We start from the raw sequence: 25234 nt of genomic DNA on the forward strand, positions 1-25234 counted from the left end.
AAAATGAGCTGAAACAAAACAATGCTCGAGATTTAAAAAAAAAAAAATATTATGTTTAATCTCCTTCAATTTGTTGCATTTAACTAATGTGACAACATGAATGAATTGTGTGGATACCTGCATTTTTTGCAGTGAGTATAGTGCTGTTTGTTGTTTTATTATTTTTTTTTATAAAGTATAGTGCACATTAAAAATGCTGTTTAATAAGAATGGCAGTATTTTATTTGAGAAAAATCTTGATTTTGACATTGATTAAATAGAGACTTTAATTACTTTGCACTGAAGTACTCAGCCTTGACAGGAAAACAGTTGAAAATAGCTGAGGTGTATTATTTTTGAACTCTAGCCAAGGAGTGGGATGAGATGAGCATGAGTTTGCACAGGCAATGTTGTCCTCATCTGCCCAGTGAAGATAAAAAAAAATCATTATTCATAAAAAAATTTGGTTTTTGAACTTCAACGCTGACTGTAGTGACCCATTGATGCCTATGTAGAAACTTTTTGTGCTTTTGAAAAACATTAGAACACCTTTATATGTAAAAAGTTGATTAATGTTGATTTTTAGACTGTAGGAGTTGATGTTTTCTTATATGTGTGCATTAAGAATATGCTTATTCTGTATTAAAGCCTTTTTGTGTTTTAATGTTTCTTTGTGTAACCATGTCTTTTATTTTGTAAATATAGCATCTTGAAAACCTATGGACATAATTAAATGACTGAATATTATGGTAAGTTCATTGATAAACGTTCACCCTTTATTCTTGATTGAACACATTTTAAACAGTTTTTAATCTTTTTTTATTATCATTATTCTTTTATGTTTTTATTTTCTTATACTTGTTTCTTTTATGCTTGACATGGTGGCTCAGTGGTTAGTTACTTTCGCCTCACAGCAAAAAGGTTGCTGGTTTGATTACCGGCTAGGTCAATTGGCGTTTCTGCGTGGAGTTTGCATGCTCCCAGTGTTTGCATAGGTCTCCTCCAGCTTCGCCGGTTTCCGCCACAGCCCAAAGACATGCTCTAAAGGTGAATTTGGTAAGCTAATTTGGCTGCATGTGTGTGAGTGTGAGAGAGCAGCTGGAAGGGCATCGACTGTGTAAAACATATGCTGGATAAGTTGGTGGTTCATTTCATTGTGGTGACCCCTGATGAATAAAGGGAATAAGCTGAAGGAAAATGAATAAATGTTTTAATAATGTTTTTTTTTTTTTTTTTTTTTTTTTTTTACATCCCAGGACTGTTGCTATTGATGGAGGATGAGCGAACTCTCCAGGTGTCATGGGATTGGGTATGCATAGGTATGTTTCTAAACCAGGCAAATACAGTATATCTGCTATCTGTTAAAATGAAAAAAGGTTGAGTTACATAATATAGCAATTAAAAAAAAAAAAAAGTTGTAAATAGGTCATGACTCGATTTCGTACTGTTTTATATTAATATTAAGATTTTTTTTTACATTAAAATCAAACCTTATTTAGGTCTAATACTGTATTTTCTGCCTTGATTTGACCCACTCATCAAAGCACACAGTTTGAATTTGCATGTCAGATTGTAAACATATGTCTGGTGGCTGACAGTTATGCATATAAGTTTAATGTTGATTTAAAGTTTGAAAAGGCAATTGTGTCCATCAATGTACAGTAAAGTTATGCATGCATAATTGACAGAACATCAAAACTATTATTTTATGTTTCTCTTTTAACATTCTAGAAAGGTTTTTGAAAGTATGTATTTACAATGACATTATAGATACCCACAGTTGTAATGTTTGTGTCATCACTGCACTGTTTTCTGGAACAGGATGTGTGTGGTGACAGTAAGACTCTTCAGCCCAGCACTGGTGTAGCACTGATTTGAAAAAAGCATGTTTTTGTATGATTACCTGTGGTCTTTGCCATTTGTTTGCAGCAATTGGAAAGTATTTAGTAATGTTCTCTTGAAGGTGGTATTTATGTTAACTTTAAAATTAATATATTAACAACAATAAACATTTACAACCATATTAAAGAAACACTCAAAATATAAAATAGTTTTTGCAGCTTATTCAAAATACTTAAAATGAGCTGAAACAACACAATTCTTGAGAATTCATTGGGACAACCTAATTGTTTTGTGACAATCCACTTAAAATTGTAAAAACTAAAAAGCCAACTCCATGTTGTCCCTACATGAATCAGCATTTTTACAGTGAAGTTTATAGAGAGTCCAGCAGGTGCAATACAATAATAGGTCAGATGCCTTACAGTAATAAACCGTGTAACACGTATTTTTACAGCACAGTACTGTAATATTTTTACACTACACTCAAAACAATTGTTTGTTGTTTGCTCGGGCTACTTATTTAAAATGAGCTGAAACAACACAATTCTTGAGTTTTTATTTGGGACAACTTTATTAATATTTGTTAAGTCCATTTCAGTTTGTAAGAACTGAAAAGCTAACTTACAGTAATTCCTTCATGTTACAGTGTAGTATACTGCAATAGCAGATCACAGTAGCTACAGCAGTATGCCAGTAATTCACTCTTTGTTTGCAGGATTTATGTATCTTATGAATTTTATTTACAATGCATTAGTGTGCTTGGTTAATAATATACAGAAATTTGATGCCATCAAGATTCTAGCTAAGAGGAGTGGTGTAAAGCAGACTGCTCTACCACTGAACAAGGAAGAGGTTTTAGATGTACCCATAAGAGGAAGGAGCATGAGAATGTTTCTCACGGATGACAAGATCTTATTTGCTCGACAGATTTTCCTGATATGAGCATTTTACACCGGTAAGTACATTATGCCACACTTTTGCTTTTTTTCTGTATATAGTTTTTATTTTGCTAATTCATGCTGGTCAGCTAATGCTGGACCTACGGTTGATTATGAAATTTTTATGACTTTGACTGAGACTGCAGTTGTTTATGGCAAAGACGTATGCACACTTCTGTAGAATGCTTTGTCTGTAAGTTTTTAATCTGATTACTTTGTTTTTAGTACGTACGAGGTTCGATTAATCTTTAGTAAACAACCACAATGGCGGTCACACTTTACAATAAGGTTCATTAGTTAATGTTAATTAATGCATTTACTAACATGAACAAACAATGAACAATAGATTTACTACTGTATTTGTTCATGTTAGTCAATGTTAGTTAATGAAAATAGAGTAGTTCATTGTTAGTTCATATTAACTCATTGTGCATTAACTAATGTTACCAAGCATTGACTTGGATGTTAATAATGCATTAGTAAATGTTCAATTATGATTAATAAATGCTGTACATGTGTTGTTCATGATCAGTTCATGTTAGTAAATGCATGAACCTTATTGTAAAGTGTTACCACCATGGCTGTGGGACATGTTTAAAAATGGACTGATTTTTAAATCTTTTTTGTTTAACTGTTTACTATTTAACTATTTGTAAATAGTTACATACATTTACTACTTTAAAGAATAATTAAAATGAGCTTTCACTTGAATTATGCATTTAAATTATGCTCATGCTAAGCTGCACAGAATTTATCAGGTAAGAGAAAGTGAAGTCTACAACTTGTTACTTGAACTGGTGTTATGTGCAGTTTTCTTTTGTAAAAGATTTGCATTGCTGCAGTGTGTATATGACGATTGTGTGTTGTGAGCAAATAACTTTGAAATTCAGCTCGTTTACCTTAATTTTTTTTCTTTCATTCCTCTCATCACTTACGTTTTTTCTAATAAGGATGAAAAGGCATTATTAAAATTGTAGTATTTAAAAAAAATAGTGTGGTGAAGGGCTAAAAATTAAGTACTTTTGTTCATGACACAGCACTTTTTAAACTAGCTTGTAGCTTGTATCAATTCCGGTTCTTATTATTCTTCCGCCTTCTTCCGCTCTGGGAATCTATGGCAGTCCAATGAACCATTTGCGGCATTTGTGCATACTTCGGCACACTGATAAAGGACAGTCTGATCTTCAATTAAAACAAATTTGTACTCTCTAACTTAAACTCTGTAGTGCCACCACTTGTCCAAAGTTTCACTTATGTTTATTTTTGTTGCCCATTAGGTTCAAAAGTTATAATCAAAATTCTTTTCTCTCTAATTTCTTGGCACAAGCCGATTCAATTGCACTCTGACATCATTTTCTGTCATAAAAATGTGTTCGCTATTTTGAACTTTTTGTAAAACATGTTTTAACAAACTCTTCCTAGGCTGTTTGTTTGATTTTCACCCAAATTGAATTACATAATCTACAGACCATGCTGACCCAAAAGTTATTGAAGAATTCACGTTGATTAGACCAGTGGTTCTCAAAGTGGGGCTCGCCTGGTGATTTCCAAAACTCTTATTTATTTTTATTAAACCATAAGAATTACCAAATTTCATCCATAACCTACTGAAGAGAAAAAAAATATTTTGTTCATAGTTACCATATACTATATAGTTACTATAGTAGCTTTTACTGTTGTTACTAGTTCTATTGGATTGCGACCTCTCCCTGGGGTAATTACATAATATTAAAGACACAGCAATAGCGTCAGATGCTGCAAATTTTATAACACCAGGTTAAACTTTTTGGCCTATTTACAGCACTGACATACATTAAAAAAAATTAAACAAAGAATAGACTTGGGTCTATTGGTGTGTGTGTGTGTGTGTGTGCCATTGCATGCAAGGTTTCTGTATTTTTAACCACCTCAGAGTATATTGGCGGTCACAAATCACTGGCATTGTCATTTTGGGGGTCGCGGGCTGAAAAGTTTGGGAACCCCATGGATTAGATGAACCGTTTTCGATTAACTTACAAACAAATTCATCAGAGAGCTTAAGAAATTGACTTACTGTTATTTTTGTGAAATGTTGACATATTCACACAAAACTTGTGTGTTATTACAACCATGGTCTGAAGTTGGCTGCAGCATTTCGGCGCACTGCCCCCTAGTGGTCTGGAGATACAAAATGGCTTTTTTATATAACTTCTCTACCCTTTGTTCAAAATTCATAAATTTTACATCTGCCAGAGCATGCCGAGTCGATGTATGTCTGATTTTCCTAGGTCAGCCATATTGGCCATAGACCATTTTTAATTGTCAGAATTTGTTATACTATGCAAATTGTTATGGAAGTTGGTATATCAAAAAGTTTTATCACAGCGCCACCTTTTGATCAAACGTTATAACAATATTTCTAAAAATGCAATTGTTATAAAACTTATCTTGATTCATTCCTTGGGTTGTCCTGAGAATATTGATAACAATTATGCCTTAATTAACTGAACTTCCTCTCCACCACATAGCCTTTAGTCAAAAACCTACTTTTTCGAACGCCTCCTACATCGTTTAGCTGATATGCACCAAATTTGACTCAGATAATCTTTAAACCATGCTCAAAAAGTGATTGAAATAGAATATTGCAACATCTATATTAAAATGTTCTGTAATTTAGGTTTGCAAGAAAAAGAAATAATCTGCTATTGAGATATTCAGGCAGGGCAAGTTTATTTGTATAGCACATTTCATACACAAGAGTAATTCAAAGAGCTTTATATGAACAAGAATACAATAGAGAACATAAAAGTGAAATAAAAAGGGTTTTATGGTGTCTGAGGAGTCTAACTCCCAGAAAGAGTACATAAATTGAATATTCAAATGTTAAACAGCACTGCATAGTCTTCCTTGTACAAATAATTCAACCAAATTAATTGTTATTAAAGTTCTAAGCAATTACATTTTTTTGTGTTGCACGCTTTGTAAAGCTCAGTTGTTAAACTTTACCAGATATTAGTCTGTTGGCTAATTGATGTGTGCATGTTTATATATATATATATATATATATATATATATATATATATATATATATATATATATATATATATATATATATATATATATATATAATTTGAATGAAATTGAGTGAATTAAAAGTTCTAATTTAAAAGTTTTTCGAAAAAATTAAATTAATGTTTATATTACATTTGATTATATCAAAACATAATGCTACAATAAAGCAGCTTCATAGGGGTCTGAAAAGTTTATTAGCTGTACCATTTTGAAATCTCTTGAGGCCCTTCAAAGTGGCCAGTTTTGAGCACTTTGGAATGACATCAATATGGTGACCACGATGGCTTGTCATTCTAAAGTGTCATTCCCCAACAAACTTGAGATGAAAGCAAGTTTTTTTTTTTGTTTTTTTTTTGCCTTCTGCATTTTTTTTTTTTTTTTTTGCAAAAAATTATTTTACCTGTCTTTTTATTTCGTATAGCTGAATAATTTTTCACCAGAATTCCAGTGTAATTATTTGAGTCTGCTTGTTATTTCAGATTATCTCATATGATGAAAGTTAAAAACCGCTTGAAGGTGGTTTTAGTCCTGATGTTGCTCAGTTTACTGATTTTCCTGTTTATACAAAGTGAAGTGTTCGACAGGATGCCAACATTCCGGTAAGCAGTCACTTTTTTCCATTCTGTATATAGCTGAAGTATGAATTATTAGACTCTGTGTTTTTTACACCCAATTTCTGTTTAACAGAAAAAAAATCAAGACATTTCTAAACACAATAGTTTTAATAACTAATTTATAATAACTGATTCCTTTTATCTGTCATGTTGACAGTGCATAATATTTTACCAGATATTTTCATGATACTAGTATTCAAAGTGATAGTTAAAGGCTTATAGCCAAGTTAGCCAAGTTAAAAATTTATCTTGTTAAAAACCTAAAGTGACACTTTTGAAAAAGTTATTTTATTTACCAGCTAATAACTTTATCGTAAGATATAAAAGGACACTTCTAGGAACCTGAAAATGCTCATTTACAAGAAAGCAGGTCTGATGGATTTAGAGGATTTTGCATCTGAACTCTTCATATGTAGTACAATATTATGTGCTGTCATGATGGCAAAGATAAACTAAATCAGTTATTACAAAATAGTTATTAAAACTGTAATGCTTGGTGTTAAAAATCTTTTCATTAAACAGAAATTGTGGGAAAAATATACAGGGGAGCTGTAGTCAAATAATTCAGGAGAACCAATAATTCTGACTTCAGCTGTAGGTTTTATATACAAAAAACTGCTTATTATTGGATTGATTTAATGAATTTATGTATTATTGTTGTTGTTGTTGTTATACAAATTTTAAAAGCAATGAATTTAGGATTTTAGGATTTAGATTTTTTAACATTTAAATCAGGGCTGGCCAACCCTGTTCCAGGAGAGCCACCTTCCTGCAGATTTCAGTTGCTACCCATATCAAACACACCTGAACTAATTAATTAGTACCTGAACACCACTTTATAATTACAGGCAGGTGTGTTTGATATGGGTTGCAACTGAAATCTGCAGGAAGGTGGCTCTGCAGGAACAGGTTTGGCCACCCCTGATTTAAACTAAAAACATGAGAAAAAAAATCCAATAAACATTTAATTTAATAATAATACTTAATGTAATTTTAGAAACTTTTTTTTCTTTTGCACAAAGTTCAGTGTGTAAAATGGCTATCAGACACCCACACTGGCTTTCATTTTGCTGAGAATAGCAAAGTTAGGAAAGCCTAGTTTCATTGTGGTCAAATGACCTGGTTAAAGACTGAAAAAATGAGACTGAAATATACCAGCACGATGAATGACTTGTCATTTACAATGAAAATAGGTAAAAAAAATAGGCTAAAATAGGCTATTCTTTTATTTTTGATCATACAGAAGAAAATAATACATTATTCAGAACTCTGAGAATTTCACTTTAATTTAACAAACCATTTGCCTTTTTTATGAGAGCGATAGAGTGAACAAACAGGATGTTCTTTTAGGCGCAGTCTGTCACACAGTTTGTTAAATTAGGTTTGTTAATGTATGAATTACCGTAAATGAAACATTTTATTGTATGACATTTAATGTATTATACTGGTATTTTTATTAGTCATTTATTAAATAATTTGAAAGAATAAGTTAATTTTACAACTCCCTGTTGAATTTAAGTTTTACACAGCAGCAAATGGTCAGACTGTATTACCAAAACATACTTCTTTTATTTGTTTCAGAAGATTAACTTTCATGGATTAATCATTCATCTAAAGCATAACAACATCCGCTAGCAAAATAAGCATGGTAACTTTAAATTTCACACAGACTTTAAAGCTTGACTCTTCTGTATAAACATTAAAACCGAAGGAAAGTTTGTTTTTTTTTCTTCATGTGTTCTTGTTGTTTCTCCTCTAAAATGCAGGTAGATTTTATGAAAAACACAACATTTTTCACAAAAAAACAAAACAAAACAAAGTAAAAAGCATTTTGGGCAAGTTGACCAGGTCCAAGATATATACAGTAGCATATAATACGTCCACTACACCATTACCCTTATGCATTCAACTGCTGGCTTTTGTTCAGAGTTTCAACTTTCATTTTACAATTAGATTGTATCTTTACTTCTATTTGTCTGATCACTTACCTGGCAATGTAAATGTTGACATTATTCTGTTCAACAGTGCCAGTCCTGAACATGACATGGCCTCAAGGTAAAATGACTTTGAATATTTGCTATAGTTCGTATTAAACAGCTCCAGATTATATGGTCTGCTTGAACTGCGGTCTTTTTCTTCTTGTCGTGTTTGACTGAACTCTACAGGTTAAATATTACTTGTGAAGGAGCTGATCTCACCAGGCAGTTCGTGCCAAAAGATCAACTAAATGATCTACTTGAACGCAGAGAAAAGGAGTATAAGCAAAGTAAACTCAGGTTAAAATCTCTTCATTTCTTCTGCGGTCCTGTAAACAAAAAACCACCACCATGTTAAGATGAAATACATGCTTGTATAGCGAGTTTGCACCCTCATATTACATCTAAACAGTGGTGAAATGAGAACACTTAAATGGTTGTTCTTTCTTCTTTTGATATTAATTTCTTCATGCATTGTGTTTTTTTAATCTCTCAGGGTGAAAACAGATGCAGATATTCTCATCGCCCCGGCCAACTCTCCTCTACAATATCCTATAACAGGTTTTAGGGTAGTTCCTCTGAAGAAAAGTATGATACCAGGTTAGCAAGGCTTTTTCTTTTAACCTCTATTTATTAATCAATATCATTCACTCCCAGTAATGCTGGGTTAAAGTAAGCTTAGCTGAATTAGTTACCTATAATGTTGGGTAAATAGTTGACAGAAGAATAAATGTGTGTTGAGTTTTATACACAATTTCATTTTGTTTTGTTATTAAAACTCATATTTTGATAATTGTTCACCAAAACACCTGATATTTTGTTAACAAACCATTATTTAAAGGTTTAAATTCTGAAAATGTATCTTTGGTAAGAGGTTTGGTATTAGAACTCATGCTTATGACAAAATTGACGTCTGTGAAAGACATTTTTTTATGCACAAGGATTGAACTGTTTTGTCAGCTGATTTAGCCCACAAACCATCACAAGTAGCATTTACAATACTAAATCCTAAAATTCAGCATACAATTTAGAACTAAATACTGCATTAGATATTGCCAGGGATTAGGAACATATTGGGCCTTGGGGCTATAGCCTCACAAAATTAACTTTTTTATATTATTAATTTGCTATTTTATATTATTATATAATCTAATTTTGGCGACACAGTGGCGCTGTAGGTTGTCGTCTCACAGCAAAAAGGTCGCTGGTTCGAGCCTCGACTGGGTCAGTTGGCGTTTCTGTGTGGAGTTTGCATGTTCTCCCATTGTTCAAGTGGCTTTCCTCAAGGTGCTCCGGTTTCCCCCACAGTCCAAAGTCATGTGGTACAGGTGAATTGGGTAGGCTAAATTGTCTGTAGTGTATAAGTGTGAATGAGGTTTTATGGATGTTTCCCAGAGATGGGTTGCAGCTGGAAGGGCATCCGCTGCGTAAAACATATGCTGGATAAGTTGGCGGTTCATTCTGATGTGGCGACCCCGATTATTAAAGGCTGAAAAGAAAATGAATGAATGAATAATGTAATTTTCCACTTGATTTATATTTTTAATGTTTTCTATTTACTAAAGTAGGTGTAAAAGCGTACATAATTTATTTAAACTTTTAAAATTTTAAAATGCCTGCCAAATTCAATAAAACAGCAACACACATTTGCAATACTTTCTAAATGAGCGCTTCACAATAAACACTTTATTTTAAAAAAAGAGCAGAAACCCCTAAAATATCTGTAAAATCCATGCTTCTAATTTCCCATTTGGTCTAATCAATTACACAAGTTTTTTCCCCCTGAGATATACTGTCCAGCAGCAATATTTCATTGCTCCGAATTATTACTCTCATTTTTATAAAAGGGGAAATCAATTAATATAAAGGTTTGCTTTCTAACTGGTACAGTTAGACTTAAACCATGTATTTTCTTGAGGTAGATACTCTGCAGCAATGGACATTTTGATGTCTGTGTAGGCTATTTGATGTGTTCGCACATTGTCTCTGTTATGAGAGGGCAGAATGGTGCGGGTGCGCGGCCGCTGCTGAGACAGTGCCTCAGTTATGAGTCCATTCTGCATGATTCTGCCTATCCTGAGCTTTCTTGCTGCACGTTAATAACGGATACTGTTTGAATTATATTTTTTGTTTTATGATGTGCTTGGTTAGCTTACCTTTGACTGGACCTTTCTCGTGATAGAGCTGAAATAAGGAGCTGTTTTAGGAATTAGGGGCTTTTCCTGCGCTCTCAGAAATAAAGGTACGCAAGCTGTCACTGGGGTGATACCTTTTGAAAAGGTACACATTTGTACTTGAAGGGTTCATATTGGTACCTCAAAAGTAAATACATACCCTAAAATTTTAAGAGAAAACACTTTTGTACTTATTAGATACTAATATGTACCCTTCAGGTCTTGGTACTAATTTTTTATTTTATATAAAAAAAAAAAGTAACCACCCCAGTGACATCTTGCGTACCTTTATTTCTGAGTGTAAGTGTGGGGGAAAAACACGACATCTTTTTTACTCTTACTGCGGATTAAATAGGGCTATTTAAAACTCTGATTAAGCTACAGCCACTTCGAGCCATAGCATCACTGTTTTTGAACACCAGCAAGCCGAAATCAATACTTCACATTATCGAACTTCCTCTTGCGAGCCCTGGGGATTCAGACCTGCCTAGCCCTTATGTTTATGCAGCTATGGATACTGCATTAGTATCTAGGTCAGAACTATGCATTTGAGCATGCACTGCAGGTACTTAGCAAATAACTAAATTAGTTTGGTCCACTCTATTTGTAAAAACAGGGAAGTATTGTGATAAGCATGCAGGGCCTTTCTGGGTTTTACTTCTACTTTGTGAGTTTGCTTCAACCAGTAATAAAAGAAAAGTAATGTTGAGATTATGTGAAATAAATATGCTTGTTTGTTTGTTTGCTTTATTTATAAAGCACATTTAAAAAAAACAACAGATGTTGACAAAAGTGCTTTACAAAACAACCAACATACAAAAAATACAATTTCTCTCTATATATAAACAAAATCTTTAAAACTAATTAAAATTAATTATTTAATTACAATCAAAAGCAAGAGACAGAAGGTGATTTTTTTTAAACGAGACTTAAAAGCACCAAACGAAGAGCATGACCTGATATGTAATGGCAGTCCATTCCACATACGAGGGGCTGTGACAGAAAAAGCCGTCACCTTTTGATTTTAACCGTGATGAACAACTAGCTGAAACTGATTGGCCTCAATGAAGTGTGCCAGTGAAGAAGCTCACCAATGTATGTAGGTGCCAGACCATTCAAACCTTTAAAAACAAATAACAATAGCATGTATTGAATCATAAATTGAACTGGGAGCCAGTTATGGGATAATAAAACTGGTGAGATACTAGACATTTTTTTGTCCCAGTTAAAAGTCTAGCAGCTGCAAGCGTAGAACTGAAGCAGGCAAAACTCCTGAATACAAAGAGTTGCAGTAGTCCAATCTGAACATAATAAAAATGTTGATAATGGGTATCGCTGATTAAAATGATATGATTTGTATTACTGAGCTTGCTTTATGTAAGAGCCAGCTTACTGTATTTCTGAAAGGTATAATTCACCCATAAATGTTGCATCAGACACCATTATGCAAACTCTCCGTGGTTAATAATTCATTCAATTAAAAATAAAAATGCTCTAGGTTATGTACAGGTAGTTTACTAACTGAAAATAGCCTAATCTCGCTCGATTTAAAGTGCAGCTTATAGATAAATAAAAAGGTATCATTTGAAACTATGAATTTTGAGACATTGAGACTTTCCTGTTGAAATAAACAAACAAACAAACAACAAACTTTCCTGTATTTAAAGTACTGGTTTGATGGTATATACTGTTTATGAAGAGTTCAGATGGAAAAGTCTTTAAGTGGCATTTGAAATTCTTTTAAAATTAGCTTTTTTTCCTCAAGCTCAAATGTTTATGTTCAGTTATTTAACTTTAAACTTAATGAAAATAACCTATTCTGTGCCATTATTGTGAAATTACTAAACCTACACATGCAGCAACCAGAAAAAAAAAGTTTGATTTAGAAGAACATGTCAGATGCCACTTTTCATAAGCTTTTGCATCTGGTCTCTTTATTCATACATATTGCACACAAGAAAATAAATATTTTCCGTTCCATAACCAAGAACATTGTTTTTAATATACTCACTTCAGGTCTTGCCCTTCGAGTAAAAAGGACAAGTGCACGAACAAATAGTGGGCAGTACAAGGTTTGTTGGTTTAAATTGAAGCAAACTCTGGAATCTTACATTTTGATTTAATTCCATTTCAGTTGTGATTTTACAGTACTTTATGTTTTTATATTTAATGTGCTTTAAACCCAATCAGGTGTCTTTGAGTGTGATGAGTGGTGTGCTCTCAGTGGAGGATGTTCAGGATGGACAGCAGGTGGATGGACAGGGCCAGAGTGAACTTACCATCTCATCCAGCAACCTCACACAACTCAATGATCTGCTGTCCAGAGTGAGCTACACCAGCACCGTCTACCACATTAGAACATCAGACCTGGGTGAGGACAGCAGACACACTCACTTTATATTAAGCAGCTTGCTCAAGCTATGAAATGACAGATTAACAACCACATTCTCACTAAAATGACCAGATGTTCCAGTTACTGAACCACACTGTTCCAGTTACTATGACCATTTATGTGAAGCTGCTTTGACACAATCTACATTGTAAAAGCGCTATACAAATAAAGCTGAATTGAATTGAATTGAATTGAAGATATTTTCTTTAAAATATACTTCAAATGTGGTGTTAAGAAATAAAGTGCCACAGTGTTTCAGAGATAAAATGGAAAAAAAGCTTTTATGCAAGCTACCACTAAAATGAGTTAATCCTGAATAAACTCACACATAGTGTTATGGCTATTTACAAAATATTAGTTAACCCTGGATCATGTGTGTCTCATTTGTCTTTATGTTTGATGTTATTGGTCACGTGATTCATATTTTGCACATCCAAACTATCGTTAAGTGTACATAATGTGAATTGACGCACCCTGATTTTCACAGTGCATTTTGAGACTTTTTTTTGAGCGCACTAGAATAATTTTGCAATTGAGACGGCACTTAAAATGGCTGACACCCTGATCAGTGCACTGATTACTGTGTTGATTGAGATGTATGCAGTGATTTCATCCATCTTAGCCACTTGGTTCCAATTTCTTACTAAATAATCAAGTTAAATTTTTTAAATTTGTTAATCAACTGAAGTCAAAACTAGTACTTAAATGGTAGCAAGTCAATACAAAAAGTATTTATTATATGTTGATAATATTTTGTTCCTCATTGGTGGACAAAATACACAAATTAAATGGTTGAGTAAAAGTGAAAAGACCTTAATCGGCTCCCCTGCCCCTTTAATCAGTAATAGGAGTGTCCTTTCATTCATATCAAAGTGCCTCTAGTGCTGGATGCCTTCGTTTAATACCATAATTAAATAAAGTACCAGAATCCTCTCTTCAATGTATTACTATGTTTCGTTTTTTCAAGGAGTATTTAGATTTAGGCGTCACAGTGGCACAGTAGGTAGTATGATTGCCTCACAGCAAGAAGGTTGCTGGTTCAAGCCTCGGCTGGGTCAGTTGGTGTTTCTGTGTGTAGTTTGCATGTTCTCCCCATGTTCGTGTGGGTTTCTGCTCCGGTTTCCCCCACAGTCCAAAGACATGCGGTACAGGTAATTTTTATGAAATAAATTGGCCGTAGTGTATGTGTATGAATCCAGGGGTGTATGAGTGTTTCCCAGCGTTGAGTTGCAGCTGGAAAAACATCAGCTGTGTAAAACATATGCTAGATTGGTTGGTGGTTCATTCCACTGTGATGACCACTGGTAAATTTAGGGACTAAGCCGAAAATAAAATGAATGAATGAACAAATGAATGAATGAATAATTCGATTCATATCTTACCACAAGGTATCTTGATGGATTCTGCGAATGATGCAAATGTCCTCTCCAGGAAGAAGATGAATAAAAATACACTTTTATTAGTAAAACAGATCCAATGCTAAAGTTGAGTAAAACAAATACAAGAGCAAAACAAAGTCCTTTACCTTATTCTGTACTGAGAACAAAGGGCTTAGGACTTAAAATATACAGAAGTCGGTTTAAGCTCTCTGCTGGTATTCAAGCCTATAAACACAGGTGTCCTTTTTAATTTAGAATAAGGATATGCTTTATCACTGTTTGGACAAACGTTGACCATACACTTGCAAAAAAATTTGTTAAAACTCAAAAATGTTTATGCAGAAAACAAAACTACAGATTTACTCTACTCTTTGTTCTCTAGAGCAGAGTAAATAATCGTCTAGGGTCATACACTTGTTGAACTTGTGTTAGAAATCATAGCAAAGAGTTTTTGTTATTATGTCATCTTTTGGGCAGTTTGCCCAGGGTCTCCTCTGTCATGGCCATAGCTCCTAGTTGATGAAGAATATTTTCTTTAACAGAAAAATTTCCCAAACCTCTTCCAGCCTTTGTTTGTACTAATTTGTTAGGAGTGTCAACTGAACTATGCCCTCCTTTATTGCAGGCAAAAAACTGACCCACTTCAGTAAGTCTTCCTTGAACTCTGTCGAAGGCGTCTGTCGCCTCTTATGTTTCTTCTCATCTCTAATACTATAGCTGTTTCAGCAAGCATAAGATTATCAGAATTTTCAGAGTTCACATTTAGCTGATGATTAATTATTTAGCGTTTTTGACATGATGTCTCGGGAGAGAGCCCTGAGCTCAGAATATCCTCAAGCCTTGGGCTCCCTTCAGTTTGAAGGGTGTTTGATGAGTTTGAGCTCTGGTAGGTCTCGAGAACTCCCCTGCTTGTGAATGTGTTAGGAATAGCTATGAGATACAGCTGACTAAGAGTTGTCTATGATGCCACTTTTGATTAGTTAATTTACTTACTGTATATTGTATGTCTTTGGACGATGGGAGGAACCTGGGGAAAACCCATGCAAACATGAGAAGAACATGCAGCCTCAACACAGAAACGCCGACTGGCTCTGTAAGGGATCGAACCATTGGCATTCTTGCTGTGAGGCAAAGAAAAAGGGGGAGGAGTAGGGATGGAAGGGAGGATTCTTCAAGACGAAGATGACTGGAGTGAAAAACTCTGGTTATTTATAGTGATTATACTGTAGTGGATGTGGGACCAGCCATGATCAATCTTAAGCGCATGAAATGAGTTTATAAATAAACCACACATATAGGTGATGTTTTGTGTCTTTTACAGTTAATATTATTAACCATCCAGACATCACAACCTCCAATCTGAATACAACTGTGCTTTTGATTTCAGGAACAGGGTTTCATAATTCTTGGTCAGACACAAGTTTCTTAATTAAGCATTTGAAACATTGCTTTAGGTTAAACATGGGGTTTAGGACAAAGAGCACTGACAGGAACTTGTAGATGGTTTGATCTTGTGATTGAAATAAAAAAAAGTGGTTGAGACATTCCTGACTGAATTGGCCCTTTGAATAAACTGGTTGAGTAAATGGTTCAATTACTCATAAAGACAGTTAGTTAGTGACTAATCATTTGCTTATCAATAACAGTAAACTGACGACTAGTTTTAATAATCATTCTAATTCTGTGAGTGCTGGTCTTTGCAAGTGATGTAACAAAGTGAAAAAAAAAGAGAAAGAATAATTTTTTTCCATCTTTTGTACAGAATAAACCAGGGGTGCCCAAATTTTTTCTTATGAAGGGCCAAAAACCAAATTTTATTAAGGCTAGTTGGCCAAAGGTAAATATAGTTGGCTTGGGTAATTTCATTATTTATTTAATAATATATAAAAAAATTAATAAAAACATTACTTTATAGTAACTAATTAAAACAAAAAAAATCACATTTATAACAAAATGGAGTTTGCTCGACGATGTCTTCTGCATAGTCCTCTATTTGTCGAGTGACGGTATTGACATTTTAAAAACTCTGATTTAGTTGCGTTTAATTGAAACATTTAATTTCTGTTAGATTATTTTTTGTGACTTCAATATAAAACAAACAAAAAATAGAAGGTTATGTCAAATCAGAAATGACGATCTGTTAAAGGCATTGCCTCAACCCTCTCTGTTGTTTTCAGATGGGATGGCCCTACTTTGGGCATCTCTAGCATAAACATTCATAGCCATATAAAACATTCAATTTTAAAAGGATAGTTCACCCAAAAATCTTTCATTATTTACTCACCCTTCACTTGTTTAAAACATGATAGCATTTCTTTCCTCTGCTCAACACAAAAGAAAAAAATGTTGGTTGCTCGGACCAATTGACTTCGATACTAATTGTTTTTTCTACTATGGAAGTCAATGAGTGCCAACAACCAGCTTTCTTCAAAGTTTTTTCTTTTGTGTTCAACATAAGAAAGAAGCTCAAAGGTTTAAAATCACATAAGAGAGAGTAAATAATGAGGTAATTTTCATTTTTGGGTGAACTATCCCTTTAATTCATTCATTCATTTTCCTTCGGATTACACTCTATTTTAGAGGTCGCCACATAATGCTATCAACTCTTCATAAATACCAATAATATCTTTGATTATCTTTCCCTAGCCTGTTTGTCTTTTGAGGACCATGAAGCCAAATTTCCAATCATGATTAGGAGACCAACAGTTCCTGTTCTGTATGACCCAGGAGAAGGTAAATAAAACACACACACCCACACACACTGACATCAGATTTGCTAAAAAAAACGGCAATGTCTATGATGTGTGCATAAAGCTAAAATCAAGCTATCCTGATCAAATTGTAGCGCCGTTTTTCATATTATTAACATCTCTTGAAGAACCCTTTTGATTTTATTGCATTTCAGATATCAACTCACAGGTGACCATATTAACCAAGACGTTTTTGAGATACAAGGAGCTGAATGTCCTCATCGAGAGCATCCGGAAGTTTTACCCCAAAATCAAGATCATCATTGCAGACGACAGTCTAAACCCTGAACGTGTGTCCGGAGACAACATAGAGCACTTCATCATGCCTCCTGCACAGGTAACCACTTGCACTGAGCTGTTGCTGTTTACACCAGATGTGAACATGCAGTCAAGTGCATCTCTTGTATTCTTCATGTGGAAGAGGATCTGGTCAGGACATTGATGATGCTACTGAACCAATAAGTCAGCCTTGTCCTTTTTTATGTAGACAATGTGGTGGCAAAAAAAGGAATTGAAGAACTGCAATAATAGGGGGAAAAGGTTTCAGGAACTGTAATTGGTTGAAACTGTAGTTGTACAGCAAGAAATTGAAACAGCAGGAGCGTGACCACCAACTGACATTTTTAACTACAAGCAAGGGTGTAGAATTAGCATAGATGAAGGTAATGTGTCTCAAGCAATATCCACCGATTAATTAATTGTCCCCAAACTTAATCCCCTTCAAAAATAATAATAATAATAACACAACCAACCTGATTTCACCAAGTAGGACATTCTACAATCAGTACAATCATTCTACATTCTACAGTACAATATTCCAATCAGCCAGTCAGAATTAAGAGGTATGTTTACTAATAATGTCAAGTTTAGGCTTACTGTTTATGCACTTCTGTATGATTGTTATTCAACTATTAATTTTTATTTAATTTTCATTTAACTAATAATTTACAGTTATGGTTGGGTTTAGGACTTGGTAACTGTGGCGGTTCTAGACCAGAGTAACTGGGTGATCGGGCAGGAGCCACTTGTACTTTTAGGGGGCACATTTTAACATACATCACAAACTACTTAAACAATTATTCAAAGTAATTTTTTTACATGCATCACGCTGCAGTCTTCATAAATAAGCTAATTAAATAAACTTAAAATAATTTTCCATGTTAATTTATTTGACAAGTAGCTTTGTATTGTAGTAAGATAACACATTTTTAACATTCAAGTACATCAAGGCACGTTTGGGCACCTTAACAGATGTAGTTGAAGTCATTTTTTCCCTCCCATCATTTAAAATAATATTTACCAAGTGACCTTTAACAAACCAAGGAAATTTTCACAGTATTTCATATAAAACAAAATACTGTTTTAAGGTCAGTGTCATTAGCCTTCTTCAGAAATATTTACTGTTTATTTTTTGATCGTCTACACAACAAACCAGTTATACCTTGACTAATTATTCCAACTTTCCTAGTTAACATAACCTAGTTAAGTCTTTAAAGTACACTTTAATCTGAATAGAACTATCTTGCAAAATAACTAGTAAAATATTGTGCAGTAACTGTCACCATGGGAAAGACAAAAAATAGTTATTGGCAATTAGTGTTTTTAAACTATTATGTGTTGTAATAAATCATGTGTTTGAAGATTCGTGCTTTATATAACACAATTGCAAACAAAAATGAATGATGGCAAAACTAAACGAGTTGAATATTACTTTTACATGAGCGTGAATGAAAACTAAAATTTTATTAATGTGTTACATCTGTTCTCCAGTACTTGCAGACTGTTTGTAAATTTCATAACGTAAAACTATGTGCACTCAATTTCCGATTAATATTAGCCTATAATAAGAGAAAAATTGCTATTGAAAACAAAGGTCTAATATAATCAACGTGTGTCAATTTGGGACTTAACTTCTGATGAATGTGGGTAACTGATGCACGCAGCATCGTCACTGACAAAAGTCAAGTAAAAAAACGCAGAGAGAGAGCGAGTGCACGCGACACCGAGAGCACACAAGAGAGGCCTCTGTAATATCTTGTGCATTTTAAATGAAGCCACGTCATCGCTAAATTGAACATTTTCTCTTTCTTTAAAATATATAAACAACCCAAACAAATGCAATTGACCAAAATGTTTGACACACACACACACGCATACTATCCCGTGAAAACATTGATTGAATAAGTGTCACAAAGTGAAAATAAACTGGCATTTTGAAATGACAGAAAAACACATATGGTACATACTACACAACACAAACTAAATGAATGAAACGTATCTACTCCCGATGTAGCCTTTGCCAACTCTAATTAACCTAGATGTGCAGAAAAGGTTAAAATAAATTTTTTACTCGAGTGTACCTCCGCCAAACACAAATGGGCTGTGTGATTGGCTGTCTCTTTCCCTGCTGTAGCAGTACCATACCTGCAAGGACATTTTCCAGTTCGATATAAAGGTTAGGCTCTGTTTACACTAATACGTTTTAGTTTTAAAACGGCCTTTTAGAATGAAAACGATCCACATCCACACAATCGTTTCACCCAGCATTTCTGAACAACTCTCCGTCTACACCACACCACACCACTAAAAACGCACATCACGTGACCACGCACACACACACTCTGGCATGCGCTGCAGCATATCTACTCAAATGAGAGCTGTGTTCGTCGGACTGTTCATCAAGGATCTACCGCTGGATCTAATCTCACTATATTTGGTAAACATGATATTTAATTCATCTTGTTGTCTATATCTAATGACATATTCCCCAACTTTGGTCTTTGGAATCTATTACTTGAAACGTGTTTTGGCTGAGAGCAAAGATAAGTCAATAATTAATGTAACCACGAGCGTTCTGTATATTGGCTGATTGCTTGCTTTTATTTATTAGTGTGTAAGACTTGGCCGATGTAGGTGACACATGGGTGTCTAAGGCAAGTGGGAAAATGGTGGACATGACCTACTTTCCAAAAAAAAAAGTCAAGTTCTACTGTGGGTCTATGCAACTGATAGAAACTCAGTTTAGATTTTGGTCACCGACAGTTATGGAAAAACAATAATCAAGAAAAATTGATCATCCCATTTTTTTAGTTCCTCCGCAAAGCCCAATTTTAGGGAAATCGTGTGACTTTTGCATCACGGTGTGTGTTTAAAGTTATTATAGTGTATTAGATTAGAAGCACGAAAGAGATCTTGTGCTGTTGTGTTCATGCGCTCAGCCTCAGGGACAGCACAACAAACACACATTGTAAAGTCACCTTTTAGCTCAACTAAATGGTCATGCAAAAATAAGTCCAGATGCAATGCTTGGTGATTATTCACATAAACCCTCAACTTTGTCAATCATTAGTTTAACATTCCTTTAATATTACAGTACATTAGCATGTTGTGTTCGGGGAGGTGATATTAGATTTAATGTTGGACCAATGTCAAGTGCAAAGCTACGTGACTGGCACGAAGACAACAGAGTGACATTATTAAGCAGAGCTTTGTAACTTTAAAGTCTGTGGGATTCTGTGAAAGCTATTACCAACAAGGGAACCAGTAGGAAGATTTTTATTTCGTTGGAGGACAATCAAAAAGTGAATCAACTAAATGAATGTATTGTAGGTTTGAATCCGATGAACAATATCAGGATGTGCGGGGTGTGTCCCACATAACCGGGAGCTGCAAGAACACACAGTGCAGTCTGTTTTCTAACAGCTGTGTACCAAAAAGTCTATGGGGCCATTTCAAAAAGCCCTTTGAAAACTTGGTGGTTTGTTTGTCAATCATTCATAGATATGGCCTGTGGAAAAACACACCATTATCACACCTCTTCCAAGGAAACCATGTGTTTCAACAGTTTTTACAAACAATTTTAGTTAACGAAACATATTCAGTGTTGTCACAAAGTTTAGTGTTAGCACAGCTTACATTGGGCCCCGTTAATAAGTTTTACTATGGTTACACCTTCTGTCCACACTACCCCAGAGTTTTCGAGCCCCGAAAATGGAGTGTTTTGAAAACACTGATGAGGCCATTTTCATTTTAAAGCGCTGCTGTTGCGTGTCTGTATTGATGGGGGAAAACAGATTAGATTTGTCCACCTGTTGGGTTTTGGACCATATGAGGCATAAGAATAGGACATGTGTTTAGATATAACTATTATTTGACCATACTTTGTTGTTATTGTTCATTTATTGGTTTGCTGAAAATTAGAACAGAAGTTAGAAATTGTTTTGAAACAAATCTTTGCAATCAACAAACAAAATTAAATATGTAGGCTAATGGATGTCTTTAGTGGAGTGCGTACAACACCGTTTCCTTATCTGCGAAAGGAGTAAAGAAACGAGGCTAAATAGAGGAGGCTCATTTGTTCTTCATCCTTGCACTGCAGATGGTCTGTTTAACTGTTTTCTCATTAGTGAAGCATTCAGTTTTTCCACTTACAAAGTCCGCCATGTAAATAGCAAATGTGTCATGGCTTGACGCAACTGACTCTTATAGGGAATGGGAGATGATACTCTGATTGGTTTAATGCTCAAAACACACCTATAACTCATTAAGAGAATAAGAACAACTCTGTTAGACCAGGGGTTCCCAAACTTTTCAGCTCACCACCCCCAAAATGACAATGCCAGTGACTTGCGACCCCCAATATCCACTGAGGTGGTTAAAAATAAAGAAACCTTGCATACAATGGTGCACACACACCCTTAGACCCAAGTGTATTCTTCATATTATTTTTTAATGTATGTGAGTGCTGTAAATGGGCCAGAAAGTTTAATCTAGTGTTATAAAATCAATCTGCTGCATCTGACGCTATTGCTGTGTCTTTAATATAATGTAATTACCTCAGGGGTCGCAATCCAATAGAGCTAGTAACTATAAACTATATAGTATAGTAACTATAAACGACTGTTTTTCCTCTTCAGTAGGTTATGGATAAAATATGGTAATTCTTATGGTTTAATAAAAATAAATAGAGTTTTGGAAATTACCAGGTGACCCCCCCACCCCCCCTTCATTCCCCCGCGACCCCTTGACCCCCACTTTTAGAACCACTGTGTTAGATCATGCAGACTGTATTTTTCCAGACTATTGTTTTTGCCCTTAATGCTTTTCAGCCATGCACTTTAGACTTTGAGCCTAAATCGTTAAAAGAGAGCTCTTTATTCTCTATGTATCATATATTACGCAATATATTGTTTCAAACTACTAAAATGTCAATAAAAGTCTAAGTCTTTCAACATCACAGATCAGAGATCAAGCTCCCATAATTATAACCAGAGGAATCGGAGCACCCGGAGTAAACCCATGCCAACATGGGGAGAACATGCAAACTCCACCCAGAAATGCCAACTTGGCAGGACTTGAACCAGCAACCCTCTTTCTGTGAGGTGACAGTGCCAACCACTGAGCCCCTTTTTCACCCCTTGTAGAGAAATGTGAAAGATTTTATAATCTCAACACACAAATACCAAAATACAATGGATACAGTTGTTCTTTAAACCACATTAGCTGCACATACAGACTTAACTTCTCTGTCATATTGTTTGAATGCAAGTTGTTAAGCAATACTTATAAGAATTTTTTTACAAAGAAGATTGATATATATTGATAAATATATTCACACCAGTAAATCATCAATAAACAATGTTTAGCACAGACAAATAATTCTACATAAGTTAAAGAACATTATCATGCGCACACATTACATACATTCTAGATTTAAACTATTTTAAAAAGGGCCAGTTCTGTTCACATTTGAGTGTGAAAGGCTTTAAGGCTCGCCTGTCAAGATCATGGTGACTCAAACCTGGGTGTGGGTCTTATCTGTTGGTGGGCTTCAGAATGAGCTGCTTAAGGTTTATGTAACGGTGAAATGATCTTCCTCCATCTCTTAAACATAAATAAACAGAAAACCTGTCTATATAGTCATCTGAACACTGCTATTGTTTTTAGATTAAGAATGTTTACAATCGTATATTGTTAGTTAGGTTCTAGGTTAACTAGGTTCTCTAATAAATTTGTTTAAATCAAACATTGCCATACTTACTGTGATTATAATTAACAAGAAAATGAAACAAGCACACTCCAGCCCTAACTTCCTACCCACAACACTAACTATAAGCTTTCTAATCTTCAGAGGGTTGCCAGTTAAGAGATAAAAATCTCTTCCCCAGGGTACCTCAAAAAATGTTAAACTCAGTAGAGTAACTAGGCACTAGGCTCGGCCAGCTGGATTACTCTAAATATCCACTGTGATCTTTTTTTTTTTTTTTTTGCATCATAATATCAGGTGAAAGCATACCTTGCTATTCTAGATGACGTGCATGACATTCTAGTAAACTAGTCACTGCTGTTGTTTATTTGCTTGCTCAGGGGTGGTTTGCGGGCCGAAATCTGGCTGTATCTCAATTGACAACAAAATACTTCCTGTGGGTCGATGATGACTTTGAGTTCTTGCATGAGACCCGGATCGAGAGTTTTGTGGAGATTATGGAAGCAGTTCCAGACCTAGATGTTGTAAGTATAAAAAGATAAGAGTGTCAAGTTTTGGAGCATCAATATTTATGTAATTTCTCTCTGCTCAGATTGGCGGTGAGGTGTCTGGTGACCAGTTTTATTTCCTTCTGGAATATGAAGAGGGAGCTGAGCATGAAGGAGGAGGATGTCTAAGGCGTGTTAGAGGAGAGTTTCATCAGCCACTTTCAGGGTTTGATGGATGCCATCTTGTGGATGGTGTAACAAATTATTTCTTGGCAAGAACTGAAGCCGTGCGAAGAGTTGGTTTCGACCCGTTCTTGAAAAGAGTTGGTCACACAGGTAAGTCTACGCAACTTTTTCACAATCATCTTCATTTGCATTTGGGGGGTCATTTAACTGTACTCCATCCATTTTCATCCATCAGAGTTTTTCATCGATGGCCTTGGAAAGTTATTGGTAGCCACATGTAAGGGCTTCTGTATTGGTCATCAGACTCATCAGACATATGACAGCTATGAAAGTTACAGGAATCAAGAAAAAGAGGATGAAAAGAGAAAACTGGCTCATCACTTCTTTAAGAATTATCTCAACTGCATCAAGTACTGATATTTACATATTCAACTAATGTAATTTATTTCTGTGGACAAAATGTGAAATTCTGACAAAACAGAAAAGGACAGAGTCAGCTGCCATGAGGAAAGTGCATTACTTAAAGCAATAGTTCACCCAAATATGACATTCTGCCATCATTTACTCGTTTTGAGTTTTTTTAAAGTAAAGTTTTCCATCTGAAAAACTACAGTTTTTCAACATTCTTCAAAATATCTTCTTTTGTGTTCAACAGAATGAAAAAAAAAACTCAACCTGGTTTAAAACAAATGATGAGATCAACCTCATTTTTTAGGTGAACTGTCCATCTAAGTAAAGAGAATGTATTTAGCTGCCAAAAGCCTCTTTCAAAGAAAATCTGTTACTTGGAACTTGGTGGCCTTATTTTGCAAGCTCTTTTGTGGGATTAAACTAAAGTGCTACTGATTAGCAACTGGAGATGCAGTGATTTACAAATAAGTAACTAATAGGGATGTGCAATATTTATTAACTGCAATAGGGTATATGCAGAGCTAGTGTTTCTTCACATACTGATAAACTTCCGGTGAATGGTTAATGTGACTTTTTTTCCATTTTGTAAAGCTTCTGTTACAGCATTGATGTAATGTAATTAAAATACAATTAATTAAATAGGCATTCATTTAGTTGCTCAAGCATAAAACGAGACAAAAAGGCATTTACTCGCACACGCCCATCACTCACACTCGCACACGCCCATCAGAAACGGCAGGCTAGCGCAGAAGCTCCATTGAATATTCTAGGGTAAAATAAATGTTCAGATTTTAAAGATATGACGGAGAAAAATGTAATTAAATGCAGTGCTTTTTTGTACAATCTGAGACCCACTTTATTAAAGAAATGTTTTTTTAGAGAGATTAAAAAGATTTTTTTTAATCGGACCTTAAACTCGCCAATTTTGCGATTGCATACACATTAAAAGTCCTTTAGCATACTTCCGCATATACCCTAAAAATATTGCAGTTGTTGATTTAACTATAATGGAGATGGTGTTATCAAGTATGCCACACTTTGTAAAATTAGAAAATAGAAAACAAGCAG

At 34.7% G+C, this 25234-nt stretch overlaps 1 protein-coding gene and 1 long non-coding RNA gene across 4 annotated transcripts in view; one reads left to right on the top strand and one right to left on the bottom strand.

Annotated features, from left to right (window-relative positions):
• LOC141381188 (uncharacterized) overlaps positions 1-8579 on the bottom strand; it is a 30414-nt gene extending 21835 nt beyond the window's left edge. Inside the window, exon 1 of the long non-coding RNA XR_012400953.1 lies at positions 8413-8579. This is a non-coding gene — a long non-coding RNA (uncharacterized lncRNA). The remainder of the gene's footprint in view (positions 1-8412) is intronic.
• b4galnt2.1 (beta-1,4-N-acetyl-galactosaminyltransferase 2 (SID blood group), tandem duplication 1) lies at positions 1162-24697 on the top strand. 3 transcript variants are annotated; one of them, XM_073944373.1, is made up of 13 exons: positions 1162-1298; positions 2617-2776; positions 6290-6409; positions 8450-8479; positions 8590-8700; positions 8897-9000; positions 12591-12646; positions 12765-12945; positions 16992-17078; positions 17251-17432; positions 23462-23605; positions 23674-23905; positions 23991-24697. In XM_073944373.1, the coding sequence occupies exons 2-13, from the start codon at positions 2760-2762 to the stop codon at positions 24170-24172; spliced, it is 1446 nt and encodes a 481-aa protein (XP_073800474.1). In that variant the 5' UTR covers positions 1162-1298; positions 2617-2759; the 3' UTR covers positions 24173-24697. The 3 variants fall into 3 exon arrangements, with proteins under 3 accessions (XP_073800474.1, XP_021327090.2, XP_073800475.1); XM_021471415.3 differs by lacking the exon at positions 1162-1298 and having other exon boundaries at positions 2487-2776; XM_073944374.1 differs by lacking the exons at positions 1162-1298; positions 8450-8479; positions 8590-8700 and having other exon boundaries at positions 2616-2776.
• The last annotated feature ends 537 nt before the right edge of the window (positions 24698-25234 follow it).

Source organism: Danio rerio, chromosome 3, assembly GCF_049306965.1.
Source record: "Danio rerio strain Tuebingen ecotype United States chromosome 3, GRCz12tu, whole genome shotgun sequence".
Classification (NCBI taxonomy): Eukaryota; Metazoa; Chordata; class Actinopteri; order Cypriniformes; family Danionidae; genus Danio; species Danio rerio.